The sequence below is a fragment of the Sylvia atricapilla genome, chromosome 27 (assembly GCF_009819655.1).
Source record: "Sylvia atricapilla isolate bSylAtr1 chromosome 27, bSylAtr1.pri, whole genome shotgun sequence".
Taxonomy (NCBI): Eukaryota; Metazoa; Chordata; class Aves; order Passeriformes; family Sylviidae; genus Sylvia; species Sylvia atricapilla.
The window spans coordinates 4,279,138-4,291,712 of NC_089166.1; the positions used below are offsets into that span (position 1 = coordinate 4,279,138).

At 57.1% G+C, this 12,575-nt stretch overlaps 1 protein-coding gene across 1 annotated transcript in view; it reads right to left on the bottom strand.

The window, feature by feature from the left end:
* LOC136372347 (acid-sensing ion channel 2-like) overlaps nucleotides 1-10,029 on the bottom strand; it is a 67,534-nt gene extending 57,505 nt beyond the window's left edge. Inside the window, exon 1 of the mRNA XM_066336946.1 lies at nucleotides 9,121-10,029. Within this exon, the coding sequence (XP_066193043.1) occupies nucleotides 9,121-9,660 (540 nt within the window). The 5' untranslated portion in view covers nucleotides 9,661-10,029. The remainder of the gene's footprint in view (nucleotides 1-9,120) is intronic.
* Between the last annotated feature and the right edge of the window lie 2,546 nt (nucleotides 10,030-12,575).

Sequence of the window (12,575 nt, forward strand, 5' to 3'; positions counted from 1 at the left end):
AGGGACACCTGTGTCCCCAAATCCGGCCCAGAGCGCCCAGGGAGCAGGCAGGGACTGTGGATGACTCCAACCCCTGGGAGAACCCCGAGGGGAGGGAAGGGCTGAGTGCAATGAAAGTTTTGTTCAAGGCAGGGATAAAGAAAAGGGGAGAAAGTCTGTCAGGGTAAAAGGAGAGTGGACTTCCCAGGGGAAAAGGGAGCTTGGCAGGATCCCTGGCTGGATCCTCACTGGAATTTGGTGCTGAGTGTTGATAAAACACCAGCAGGAGGATCCAGCTGGAGCCCTGGGAGCCACAAATCACCCAGGACCTGGAGGAGGCTTCCAGAGGGGGAAGATGTGGATGAAGGCATCACCAGGACCCCAGGGACTGATGGCTTTGATATCCCAGTGTTTGGGATAGTGCGGGGAGCTGGGATTGTGGGAACAGCACTGGGATCTCCCACCTTCAGTCAGGATTTTCAGGATTGTTTCCCAGAGAATGACTCGGGCAGGGCAGTGCCTTCTGCTCCAACTGTCCCTGAAGGAAGAAATTCCAGCATTCAGCTCAGTTTGGAGAGCCAGAGATGCTCCTGGAGCAGGGAACGAGCTGGAAAGCTGAACTGGAATGCTGGGAGCAGCTGTTCCAGGACAGGGAGCTGGTCCCAACCTTCACATCCCTTATCCCAGGTATGGGATGAAGATCATCTTCCCCCTCAGAGAATCCATTGCAATCCAGAATGTTTCTTATAAAGTCCTATCCCCCCGTGGGAATGTTATGTTGGTGTATTCCAGGGAACCTGCCAGGCCGTTTTCCTGCTGCACAGCCCATTTTCCACATTTGGAGGTTTTTGGGAATTGCTAAAAACCTTGGCTAAGCAAGAAGGTCTGAGAGAGATGGAATTGTTTCCTGTGAGGGTGGGGAGATCCTGGCACAGCCGTGGCTGCCCCTGGATCCCCAGCAGTGTCCCAGGCCAGGCTGGATGGGCCTGGAGCTCCCTGGGACAGGGGCAGGTGTCCCTGCCATGGCAGGGGTGGCACTGGGTGGGCTTTAGGGTCCTTTAAGGTCCTTTCCAACTCAAACCACTCCATGATCCCATCTTCCCACCTGCCTGTAAACCCCCCAGGTACCTCCAAGCTGTGCCAGGTTTGTTTGGAGCTGCAGGAACAGAATTTCACTGACAAGTTGCGGGTCCTTCTGTCCCTCCCTTCCACCCGAGTGTTGGGAGCACTGAGCTGTGAATTCCAGCAGGAAGATGGGATTATTCCTGTCAGGAACATGTGCTGGGAGCCCAGCAGGATCTTCATGGCCACAAAGAGCCACTTTGGATCATTCCATAAATTTATTACAAAACCAGGAGCCAATTCCCCTCATGGTTCCAGCTGCTGAAGAGTTTTTAAAGGGAGAAAGGAAAAAATCCCAAACCATCCAATCCCGAGCCTTTTAGAATCATTTTATCCACCCTGTAGCCAGGAATTCCTGCCTGGGAATCACAGTTAATTGGATTATAATGGGCCATTCCTCCTGATTTAATAAAGTAGAGGAAAACTGGGATGGCAGCAGTGTGCTCTTAGGATTGGGAACAGCTCCAGTTCCTAATTGATATTCCAACTTTATTATTGAAAAAATTTCAACCTCCAGGGGTTTGGGGATGAAGTTTGCCTAGAATTTGTTTTATTCCGGGAAGAAATGACAGAATTGGGAAGAGAGGAGTGGAGCAATCCATGAAAAAAAAAAAAAAAATCCTGCTTCCACTGCTTAAAATTACAAGGGGAAAAAGGGAAAAAAAAAAAAAAAAAAAAAAAAAAAAAAAAAAAAAAAAAAAAAAAAAGAATGAGAACTCCCAGAAGCTCTGGAGAGGGAAGTGAATGAGCTGTGTTACCCCAGGGTTGGAGTGATGGCATTCCCTGGTTTCAGCAGGGCAGAAGTGCAGAGCCCCCATTCCAAAGCACATCAGGAGGGAAGGGTGACATCCCAGAGAGAGGGACAGCGAAAAGGGGATCAGGGAAAGGTGGAACTGCTGAAAAGGGCCAGGCAGGGGACATGGAGCAGGAATGCATGAAAAATGGGAATTCCAATACCAACCAGCCCTGCGGGAAGCCCTGAGCACACCTGGGCTGGGCTGGGCAGGTCTGGGGGGACAATTCCCATCTTGGGAGCTGAGGTTTCATTTTTAAAGTCTGGGATTTAGGCAGGGTTTTCCTAACCAGTTCCTGGCCCCACAGGAGTTCCTACAACAGCACAGAAGGGACTCCCATCCCAAAGGGCATCCCTGCACCCCAAAGGACATCCCACACCCCAAAGGGCATCCCTGCACCCCTGCATCCAGGCCAGTCCCAGCTGGCATCCTGCACGGACAAGGAATGGGAAATCAGCCCTTAGGTGCCATCCAGGTGCAGAATGTGTGGACAAGCAGCAGCTCCCCAGGCAGGCCGAGCCTTTTCCAGGGATTAATAATCCCAAGGAATCCCTGTCCATCCCCCAGGATGGAGAGCTGCAGCTCCAGAGAATAATCCAGCAGTTCCTCTCCATCCCAGCTCACGGAACATCTGCAGCCGGGATGGGAAATGTGAACACACAAGGAAAAAGCTCATCCCAGTTCCAGTCTTATCCACCCTGCTGGGCAAAGTGATGGATTCCAGAGGCAGCCTGCGATGCTGCAAGGCTCTCCTGGCACCAAGGGAACGGTGGCTCCCACTGGGAACAGACTCCAATGGCCCAGGGAATTCAGGATAAATGACAGGATGGGAAAAACATGGCCAAAAGGAGAAAAGCTCCAATTTCAACCATCCCAGTGGGAAAAGTGACTGATTCTGGAGCCAGCCTGGATTGCTTATGGCCCCATCAATGCTCCCAGTGGGAACAAGCTCCAGGGACTTCAGGATAAATGGAATTACCCTGAACGGGAGCAGAGGGAAGGGCAAACCTGGCAGCCTCAGGCTCCCAGGGGAGCAAACCCAGGGGCACTGAATTCCACCCTGCATCCCTGGATTTCCTTCCCCTCCCCACACCAGTGTCCCACGGCACCCCCATTCCAGGAATTCCCATTCTTGTGCACTCTTGGGAGGTGGCCACAGGCAGATGCTGGAACAATTTGCAAACATTAATTAAGCCCTGGCAGCAACCCTGAGTGGGCGGGGACTGTAACTCTGTCTTTAATTACATTAATTCTGCTCAGGGTGGGCAGCAATTATTGGGAATCTATTCCACAACTCAAACAAACCCGTGGTGATGATTGCACCTTTAGCACCTGGAATCCTCTCTCTGGATGGATTTCTGGATGCATGGAATAAATGGAAAAGGGAAAAAACAGCAGGAAGGGAAAAACCCACAGGAAAGTCCTGCTAAAAATCCCTCCTCTTCCTGCAGTTGGATGCTCCTCTTCCAAAAAACACCCATCCCTCCTCTCCCAAACACTCCCATCCCTCAAGTCCCAAACACTCCGATGCCTCTCCCCACAAAAATCCCTGCTCAGGGGAAGGGGTTTGGTCCCTGGTCCAGGCCAGAACTGGGAGCAGCTCCTGCAGGAAGTGGCCAAACTCAGCTGAATCCATTCCCCATGGATGTGATGTTTTTCCTGTCCTGCCAGAAATCAAAGTTCCCACATTCAAGGTGAAGTGAGGAGCTGGATTCATGGATCCCTGTGGATCCCTTCTGACCCAGGACAGTCTGTGAGTCCAGGAGAGTTCTCAGCCAGAATCTTGACAAGACCTTAGTAAAACCACCAGAGGTGCAGAATTCCAACATCTGGATCCAGCCCTCACCTGGGATACAAAGGAGCCCAGCCCAGCCCCGTTCTTCCCAAATTCTGTGGGATTTGCAGTCCTGACTCTCCGCACAGCCCCACATCCTCAGCACATCTGTCCTGCTCCAGCAAGGCCAGGTTCTCCTCCTGCTGTGGGGACATTCCTGGCCAAACCTGGAGAGAGCCTCCCAGGAAGTCACTCAGTCTTCCAAGGATGTGGAGCTGCTGGAGCAGGTCCAGAGGAGGCCATGGAGCTGCTCCAGGGCTGGAGCCAGGCTGGGAGAGTGGGGATGTTCATCTGGAGAGGAGAAGGCTCCAAGGAGAGCTCAGAGCCCTTCCAGGAGAGCTGGAGAGAGACTGAGGACAAGGGATGGAGGGACAGGACACAGGGAATGGCTTCCCACTGCCAGAGGGCAGGGCTGGATGGGATATTGGGCAGGAATTGTTCCCTGGCAGGGTGGGCAGGGCTGGCACAGGGTGCCCAGAGCAGCTGTGGCTGCCCCTGGATCCCTGGGATGTTCAGTGTTGGATGGGGCTGGGAGCAGCCCAGGACAGCAGGAGGTGTCCTTGCCATGGCAGGGGTGGCACTGGGTGAAGAGAAGCACCCAGAAGCCCAGCCCCTGCTGCTGCTCAGCTTTCCTTGCTCCATGGATTCCTTTGGGATCCCTGCAGCTCTCTGGAGCCAAGCAGCTCCAGCAGGGAAGGGCAGCTCTGCAATCCCTGGGCTTAGCCCTTCTTCTCCCACAGCTTCTGGCCCCTCTTGTGCCCGCTCAGGACCCACCAGTTCAGTGCCAAACTCATCTCTGTTTTCATTCCCCAACCCAAGCAAAGTCCAAATCACCTCAACACCCAATTCTATAGATCAGAAATCTCCACCCTCAGCGCAGGGGCCCAGCTGACCCCAAACCCACAGAAAATCACCCCAAACTGTTCAGCCCATCCCTCACACCAGCATTGCTTGGGGCAACATTTGGCACAGCCCAGCCCTGGTTCCTCCTTGGATTCTGCCACCAGGAACCCAAAATCAGCAGGGTTCCCTCAGGGTGGGAGAATGTGGGTTGGCTCCACAGCGACCCCAGCCTGAATCCAACCAGCTCCAGGCAGTTCCCCAAAGGGGCACTGGGACAATTTGGGAGCACATTGAAGGCTCCAGCTCCACATCAGCACCATTAAATACCACCCACACCCCTTCCAAAGGCAACACCACCCCCAAGCCACAGCTTTGTTTGGAAGTGAAGCCAAAAATAAAGAATTAAAATAAAAACATGAGAGAATAAAGGTGGAAAATGGAATTGGGTAAAACAGTTTGTGGGTGAGTGAGGAAAATCCCCAAATAAACAACCCCACATCCTGAAATTCCTCGGCAATTTATTGTGGTGGTGGTGGTAATTAAGGTGCTCACAGCTGTTCCAAACTTTGCACTTTCCAAGCTGGTGACACAGAATTCCTGGCTGCCCTCACACCAAATGCAAGGCTGAAAGCTATTCATTTATTGGGATAAGGCTGAGCTTCACCCTGGACAGGAGATCCTCTGCTGAGGAAACAGCACACTTACAGCCCCTACCTGAGGGACATTTAATCAGATCTTCAGGCAGAAACTCAGGAATATTTTTAAAAAGCAGCACTGAGGTGTCTATGCAGCTGCCACCCCGTAAGTCCCTGCTGTGGGGAGAAATTCAATGGTTTAGCAAAAAATAACTGAGCACAACCAGCTGCTCCCTCAGCTCCCCAAGCAGAGCCACAGGTGACAATTTGATTTGGGGAGTTATTAAATCTGGAGATCATTAACCCTAAACCCCAGCCCATGAACAGACCCAGGATGTTGGATCCACTCATGAATTTCTCAGGATGAAAAATCATAGGAAGGAAGAAATCAATGAGCACAGGACAGGGCAATCAAGATAAATATTCCAGAGGCAAAGAGCTCAGAGGAATAAATCAACCCCAAGTCCAGGGAATGCAGAGCAGAGCAACATCCACTTAATCCTGAGCTTCAGTTCCTCCCAGACGGGGCCATTCCAGGGAAAGCAGATTTACTCACTGAAATGCCCAGTCTGGCACTTGCATTTGGAATTTGGGAGAAGTTTTGAAGAACAGGAGCTGCTGGATGGCTCCTTCTCTTGGAATCAGCACATAAGTGTTTGGAAAGGTTGGATTTACCCTGCTTCAAGCATTTATGGATGGTTTTGCCCCCCCCACCCTGAAGTGTCCAAGGCCAGGCTGGACGGGGCTTGCAGCACCCTGGGGTAGTGGAAGGTGTCCAGGCCTTTAAGGTCCCTCCCAACCCAAACCATTCCAGGATTCTTGGATAACCATCCCAACAGCCCAGCTTTAGGTCCAGCCTAAAATAAGTAAAGCCACAACACACTGAGCTGCCCATACACTGACTGAAGGCAGGAGACTCTGTCTGATCCATTAACAAATCCTCATCCTTCTGGAAATGATCGACAGGGACAGAAACCCCTCCTGGAGCAGGCCAGGAAATAATCCAGACCTGAGCCCCCCTGAATGGAATAAATCCAGTAGGATCATCCCAGCCCTGCATCCCCGAACCCCACAGCTCAGTGCAATCCCACATTTCCATTTATTAATGAGGAATAAAAGCAACACTTCCCACACTGTTGGGATTGCTGGGCTCCTTCTCCAGTGTCCTTCTTCTTTTCCCTGTCACCCACGAAACCCAACCCCACTGTGTCCCCACAGTCTGGAAGGGCTGGAAGGAGTGGGAATCTCCTGTGGGATATGGGCTGGAAGGAGTGGGAATCTCTTGGAGGAGCTCCAGGACAGAGCTGGAAGGACTCACAGGAGAATAGCTCCATCCCCCACCCCTTTTTCTCTGCTCCACATCTCAGTCAGGACTTGTTTGCTCCAAGTCACCTCTGCTTTGGGCTTTCAGGGGTTTTACCCAGGAAAGCCCCACCTCCCCCTGATCTTCTGGCACAGAAGATGCTCTTGGAGCACCTGAGCAGGTCTAAAAGCTGCACAATTCTCTTTACACCCCCATTTATTCCGTTTGCATTTATCTTTTCACACATCCTGTGTCGTATCTGTGCCCAGCTCAATTTTCCTGCCTCTCCTTGGGGTTCTCCCTCCCAGTTCAGGAGGAGAAGCAGAGGCTCCAGGTAGCCCAGACCCCAGGGGCTGCCCGAGGCTCAGCCCCACAGGAAACCCCAACCCTGAGTGTGGCACCTCCATCCCAAAGACACATCCAGGGAGGGCAGAGCCCCTGTCCTGAGCTCTCTGGACACTCCAGAGCCAGGGAAGTTGTTCCCAGCAGCTCCCCAGGGAACTCCTCTCTTCACCAGGGCTGCTCAGGTGGAGAAGCTCCTCAGCCTCCCCTCAAGGACAACGCAGAGGTCACTCCCCTGCTCCTTCACACAGACAGCAGGGACGTGCAGGGACACAGGGAGGTGGCACCAACCCCCTACCTGCAGGCAGAGCTCGGGGCAGGGAAAGCAGATCCAGCTGGTTCCTGGCACAAGATTCCCCTCTCCCTCCACTCTGCAACCACAGACCCTGTGGGATGGGAAGGATACTGTCCCTATTTCCTGAGCTGAGCAATCCCCTGAGCGCTGTGCGATCCCAAGGTGAATCCTGGGGATCACAGCGCCCCGATCCCCTCTCTCCCAGCCTCGGGAAGCAGCTTCTGGGACCTTTGCAGGATGGCTGGAGGACACCCCGCTCCTCAGGCCACGGTGCTGGCTCCAGCAGCAGCTGCAGGGCCGGGAATGCCCTGTTCCACAGCGGAGTAACTCGTGCAGCACTCCCAGAGCAGCCTCAGGCACAGCAGCGCTCCAGGGCTCATCTTTGCCGGGACAACGGGAACCTCGGCCGGGTTTGCCGCACCTCGGAGGAGGCCGGGGCTCGGTAAAAGCTGCAGTCAGCCCCTCCTGGCACCAGCCAAACACCATCAGATCCGACCCTGGCATCTGCGAGGGGGAGCCAGTTTATCCCCACCGCCCACTGCCTGCTCCGGCTGCCATTCCCGAATTTCCTCATGCCACGGCACCAGAGCGTCCTGCTGGAAAGGACCTGCCTCAATACCCCCTGTGATTTATCATTTTCCCTCCAGCTGTGCCACTCCTGCTCCCGTTTGCAGCAGCAGCTGCTGCCTGGGCAGCTCCATCCCGCAGGGAGTGCCTGCCTCCTCCCCTGCACAGTTTAGCGCCTGATGTGACAAGTCCAAAGGGACAATTCCGTCTGGTTTCCAGGCTGCATCCCAGGCAGAGCCGGGAATTCAGCTCCTCTCGGCGCATGCAGCTCCCACTCCGAGTCTGATTGTCCCCACAGACCCCAGCCCCGCTCTCTGCAGGACGTTCAGTCACAGTCCCCTGGCGCTATCTGCGGACATCAGAGGAGCAGAAGATTCCAGCACCATCAATATCCCGCTGCTCCCAGGGAAGCGCCGCCGGGTCCTTCACGTGGGTCCGGTTCCAGCTGTCACCCAAGTCTCCTCTCAACACATCAGAGCCCCCAACAGTGCCACCGGGATTTTCCCAAGCAGGTCCCACTCCCAGCGGTTTGTAAAGCCCTGCCCTGAGTTTTGGGGTTGATCCCAAACCGGTCTGGTTCATCAGAGCTCAAACACCTTTTAGATCAGCTCTGATCAGCGAAGCTCCGCAGCCCAAAGCACCCCAGGGTGCACAGCCCGCAGGGCCCCAAAGGAGCAGCTCTGGGGCCTCCCGGGATTGCTCAGGAAGGAGCCGAAGGAGCCCGGACAGAGCGCGGGGATGGACACAGCCAAGCCCGGCGGGATGGGCACGGCCGGGCCGGGGCCGCGCTGCAGCCACGGCACACCTGGGGCACCTCGGCTTGGACAGCGAAAATCCGGCTGCGACCACGCTGGGAGCAGCACGGAACGCGGGATGGCAGCGGCCGGGATGGTGCAACATTAATTTAATTATTTCTGATTAAAACCCAAGGCAGCAGCCAGCCCCTCCCCCGCCACAGAGGCACCCCCGGACCAGAGGGCATCACTCCGGGCCGGCGGAAAAACCAGCGAGAGGGAAAGCGCTCGGTGGGCAGAGAGCCGGGGAGAATGCGGGACCCTCCGGGACCGCCGCGACCCCGGAGCGCTCCGGGCACCGCGGGCAAACGCGCAGCGAGCGGCGGCGGGGCCGGGACCAGAGCGGGGAGCGGGACCGACACGAACCAGGAGTCCCCTAAACAGACATCAGCCCGGGGTGCCCTTGGACCGACACGAACGGGGGACGGGGACCGGGACCAACGCGACCCCGGGGACCCCTCAGACCGAGAGGAGCTGCGCACAGGACCAGAACCGACACGAGCGGGGGGTCTCTTGGCCCGACTCGAACCGGGAACACGGGCCAGAGCCGACAGGACCCGCGGGGCCCCGCACCGGAGCCGAGAGCAGCCGGGGCTCCCGGGGCGCACTCACCGCGGAGAAGTTGTGCGGGCCGCAGAGCTCGCCGCGGTACTTGCAGGACAGCAGCATGTCCTCCAGCTGGTGGCCCAGGCGGTCCATGAAGTCGGCGCTGATGCCCTCGTAGTGGCGGGGCGGCAGAAAGAGGCGGAAATCGGCCAGTTTGGCGAACCAGCGCAGCCGCGCCTCGTCGGCGCGCAGGAGCTCGGTGAGCAGCGGCCGCGCGGTGCGGTTGGGCAGCAGCAGCCCCAGCCAGTGCCCCGCGTAGTACAGGTCGCCCTTGGAGAGGCGAGGGAAGCGCAGCGGGTTGTTGTTGCACAGCGTGACGGCGGGGAAGGGCAGCTGGCGGCTCCACTCGGTGCGCACGCGGGTGTGCGAGGGGAAGGCGAGCCAGTGCAGCAGGCGGTCGGAGGACCAGGCCAGCAGCAGCCCCAGCGCCGTGCAGAAGGCGAGCACCCAGAGCGCCCGGCGCGCCGGCGCCGCCCGCTCCGAGCACATGAGGCGCAGCCCGTGCAGCCGAGTGCGCAGCGCCGGCGCCCGGCGCCCCCGCGCCATGGGCGCTCCCCTCCTCCTCCTCCTCCTCCTCCCGCCGCCGCCGCTCGTCCTCCTCCGGGCCGGGCTCAGGGCGAGCAGCGCCGCGCCATCCCCGGGCCCCCCGCCGGCTGCGGCCCCGAGCGGCGGGGGCAGCGCCCGCGGGCGGCCCGCGGCCCCGAGCTGCGCGGCGGGCGGCAGTTCCGGCAGCGCGGCATGCCGGGCCCGGGGCCACCGGGGCCACCGGCGCCGCTCGCACCGCCCGCCCCTGTCCCTTTTGCTGCCCCTGTCCCCGCCCGGCCGCGCCGCTCACATCCCGCGCTACCGCGCCCCGCCCGACACCGACACCGACCGAGCCCCGCCGCCACCCGCCCGGGCTCCGACCCCGCGGGCCCCGGGAGCCCGGCGGGGAGAGCGCTGCGGGAGCCCCGCGCTACCCCCGGCCCGCGCCCGCCCGCCCCGCGCCGCGCCCGCCCCGCGCTGCCATCGCCCGGCGCTCCGCCGGTCGCGCCCCGGCCGCGGGCAGCGGGCGGCGGCGGCGGCAGCAGCAGGAGGAGGAGGAGGAGGAGGAAGAGCGGGGCGAAGCTTCCCGAGGTGCCAGTCCCGGCCGCTCGACGCTCGGGAGGCGGAGGGAGCGATGCTCGGCGCCGATCGCGCCGCTGCCTCCCCGGAGTAGCCCCCCGCTCCTCCTCCTCCTCCTTCTCCTCCTCCTCCGCCCCCCCGTTATCCCCCGGCTGCCGCCGGCCCCGGCCCCCCCGCTGCCTCCTCCCTCCTCCGGCAGGAGTTTGTTTTTCTGCTTTTCAGCAGCCCCGGGGGAGAACATAATATCAAGCAAAGCCTGGGGAAAGGCAGGCGAGGCTTGCAGCGAGCTCCGTGCGGCTGTTTTCTGGGGATGGGGGGACGGCTTTAGGAGGGGGTTTGGGGCTCTCCGCGCCTCCGCTGCCATGGAGCGAGTGGGAAAGGGAGAAACGCGTCCAGGGAAGCATCGCCCCCGCCCCTCGCTGCCCCTCACCCCGAGCCTGCGGAGCCCTTTGGGGTCAGGGGCTCCTCCTGCCCTGCATCGAGCACCGAAAAAGCCCTTTTCCCTTAGCACCCTGTGCGACGGGAATGTGGATTGGTATCTCCTCGGGATTGCTGAGCTCGGAGCTCTGGAAGCGGCTGCCGTTACCTTCATTTTGCTTTCAAACAGTACCGAGAAACATTCCTCTAATTGTGTCCAATTAAGCTGTAAGTGCCGGTAACTGCTCCGAATCCCCTCTGATATATTTTTTCCCTCGGAATTAATTTTTCCCTGTGCCTTTGGAACCGTACATTTTTACCCAATAGATGGAGTCGTTACAGCCTGGTTCTCTCCAGCCTCTCCCGGAGAGTTGCTTTTTTATTGTGGCAAAGCTGCGAACGTGCAGCAGCCCCAGTTTGGGGGGCAGCCGGCCCAAAATGCCGCTCCTTGTCCTGGAAACACGGGGGGAAATGGGATTGAGAGGCTGAGCTCGTACCCTGCACGCCGGGGGCGGTGGCAGCAGCACAAACATTGCGTGGGCTCAGCTCGGCGCCCTCAGATAACTCGGGTGGTTTTTCCAGAGCTCGTGTCCGTGCTCGGGAGTATTTTCCTATTTTTTAGCACTGCTCGTAAGCAGCAAATCCTTCCCACCCACCCCAGCACCGGCCGTGACCTTTCCTAACCGAGTGGGAAGAGGCCATCAGGTCCCGTATCCATTCCAGCGGGATGCAGGGAGCCTCTCCTGCCCTTTTCCCGGCGGATCCCAGCTTGGTTTTCCCTGCCGCCTGTTGAAAGCAGTGGGAGTTTTTCCCCTTGGCTCCCTCTCAGGATAATCAACATCCCAAGTGCTTCCCCACCGGGCGGGCTGGGGCTGCTTTAGCCATGATTTATCGCCACAAACCCAAGGAAATAAAAGGTGCCCGAGCACAAACATCCTCCCGAATTCCCGTCTCTCCAAGCGCATCCCAGCCCTGTGGCACAGCCGGCCCGGGTTCCCTGGTGGGGAAAGCCCAGCCCAGCCCTGCGCTGTGGCCTCGCCTTCAGCGCTTTGTCTTCTCCAGAAGGTTTTTCACTGGGTTTTTTTTTTGTTTTGTTTTTATTTTTTTTGGGGGGGGGAGGGGGGGAGTGGACAGGGGCAGCCTGGCAAAAGGGGTTTGTGAAGGAAGGAGCAGCAGGTTTGCATGGGAAGTGGCTTTTTCCTTAAAATCCATTCCAAATGATCCACTCAAATCTCCTTGATTTATTAGAGGGAAGCAACTTTTCTTAATTAGCTAGCAACAACTGATGGCAAAGGGCAGTGGGATGGCCAAGGCCAACGGGAGCTGGAATCCAAAAAGTTCCCCACGAAAACATTCCAAAGCCAAACCAAACCTGACAATGAAATTCCGAGGTATCACCTGGTGGGACATCTCCCCGGCCTTTGGAAATTCTCTCCGTGTTTTCAGTCATTTGGGAAAGCAGCTCATTCCCTGCCTCTGAGCCTTGGTAATTCCTCAGGCAGCCAGAGCAGCTTAAAAGCTAATTGAACCTAATTAAGTCCAATAAGAAATAATAGAGCTGATCAATAAATATTGCTAATTAACCAACAAGTCACTTGAAAATTGGGCTGGGTGAGTTTCCTCCTTCTGGAGGGGAATGGATTTGGGATTCCATAGTTTGGAATAATTGACAAGTTCAGTGAATTAGCACCATTCCCTCCCCAAAACATCCCCTATGTACCCCTGAAAGGGGACAAGAAGACAACTATTCAGAAGTTGTTCCAACCAAAAGCTTTGGCCTTTTTTGAAACTTCATTTTCACCTCAAACATCGACTCAGGTGAAGAAAAAAAAATATTAAAGAAAAGCTTGAAACCCCCTAGAAAGGAAATGATAAAACTTGGTTCTGCTGGGTAGTGTTAGTATTAGTATTTATCCTGGAATGGAGCAAAAAGAGGGAGG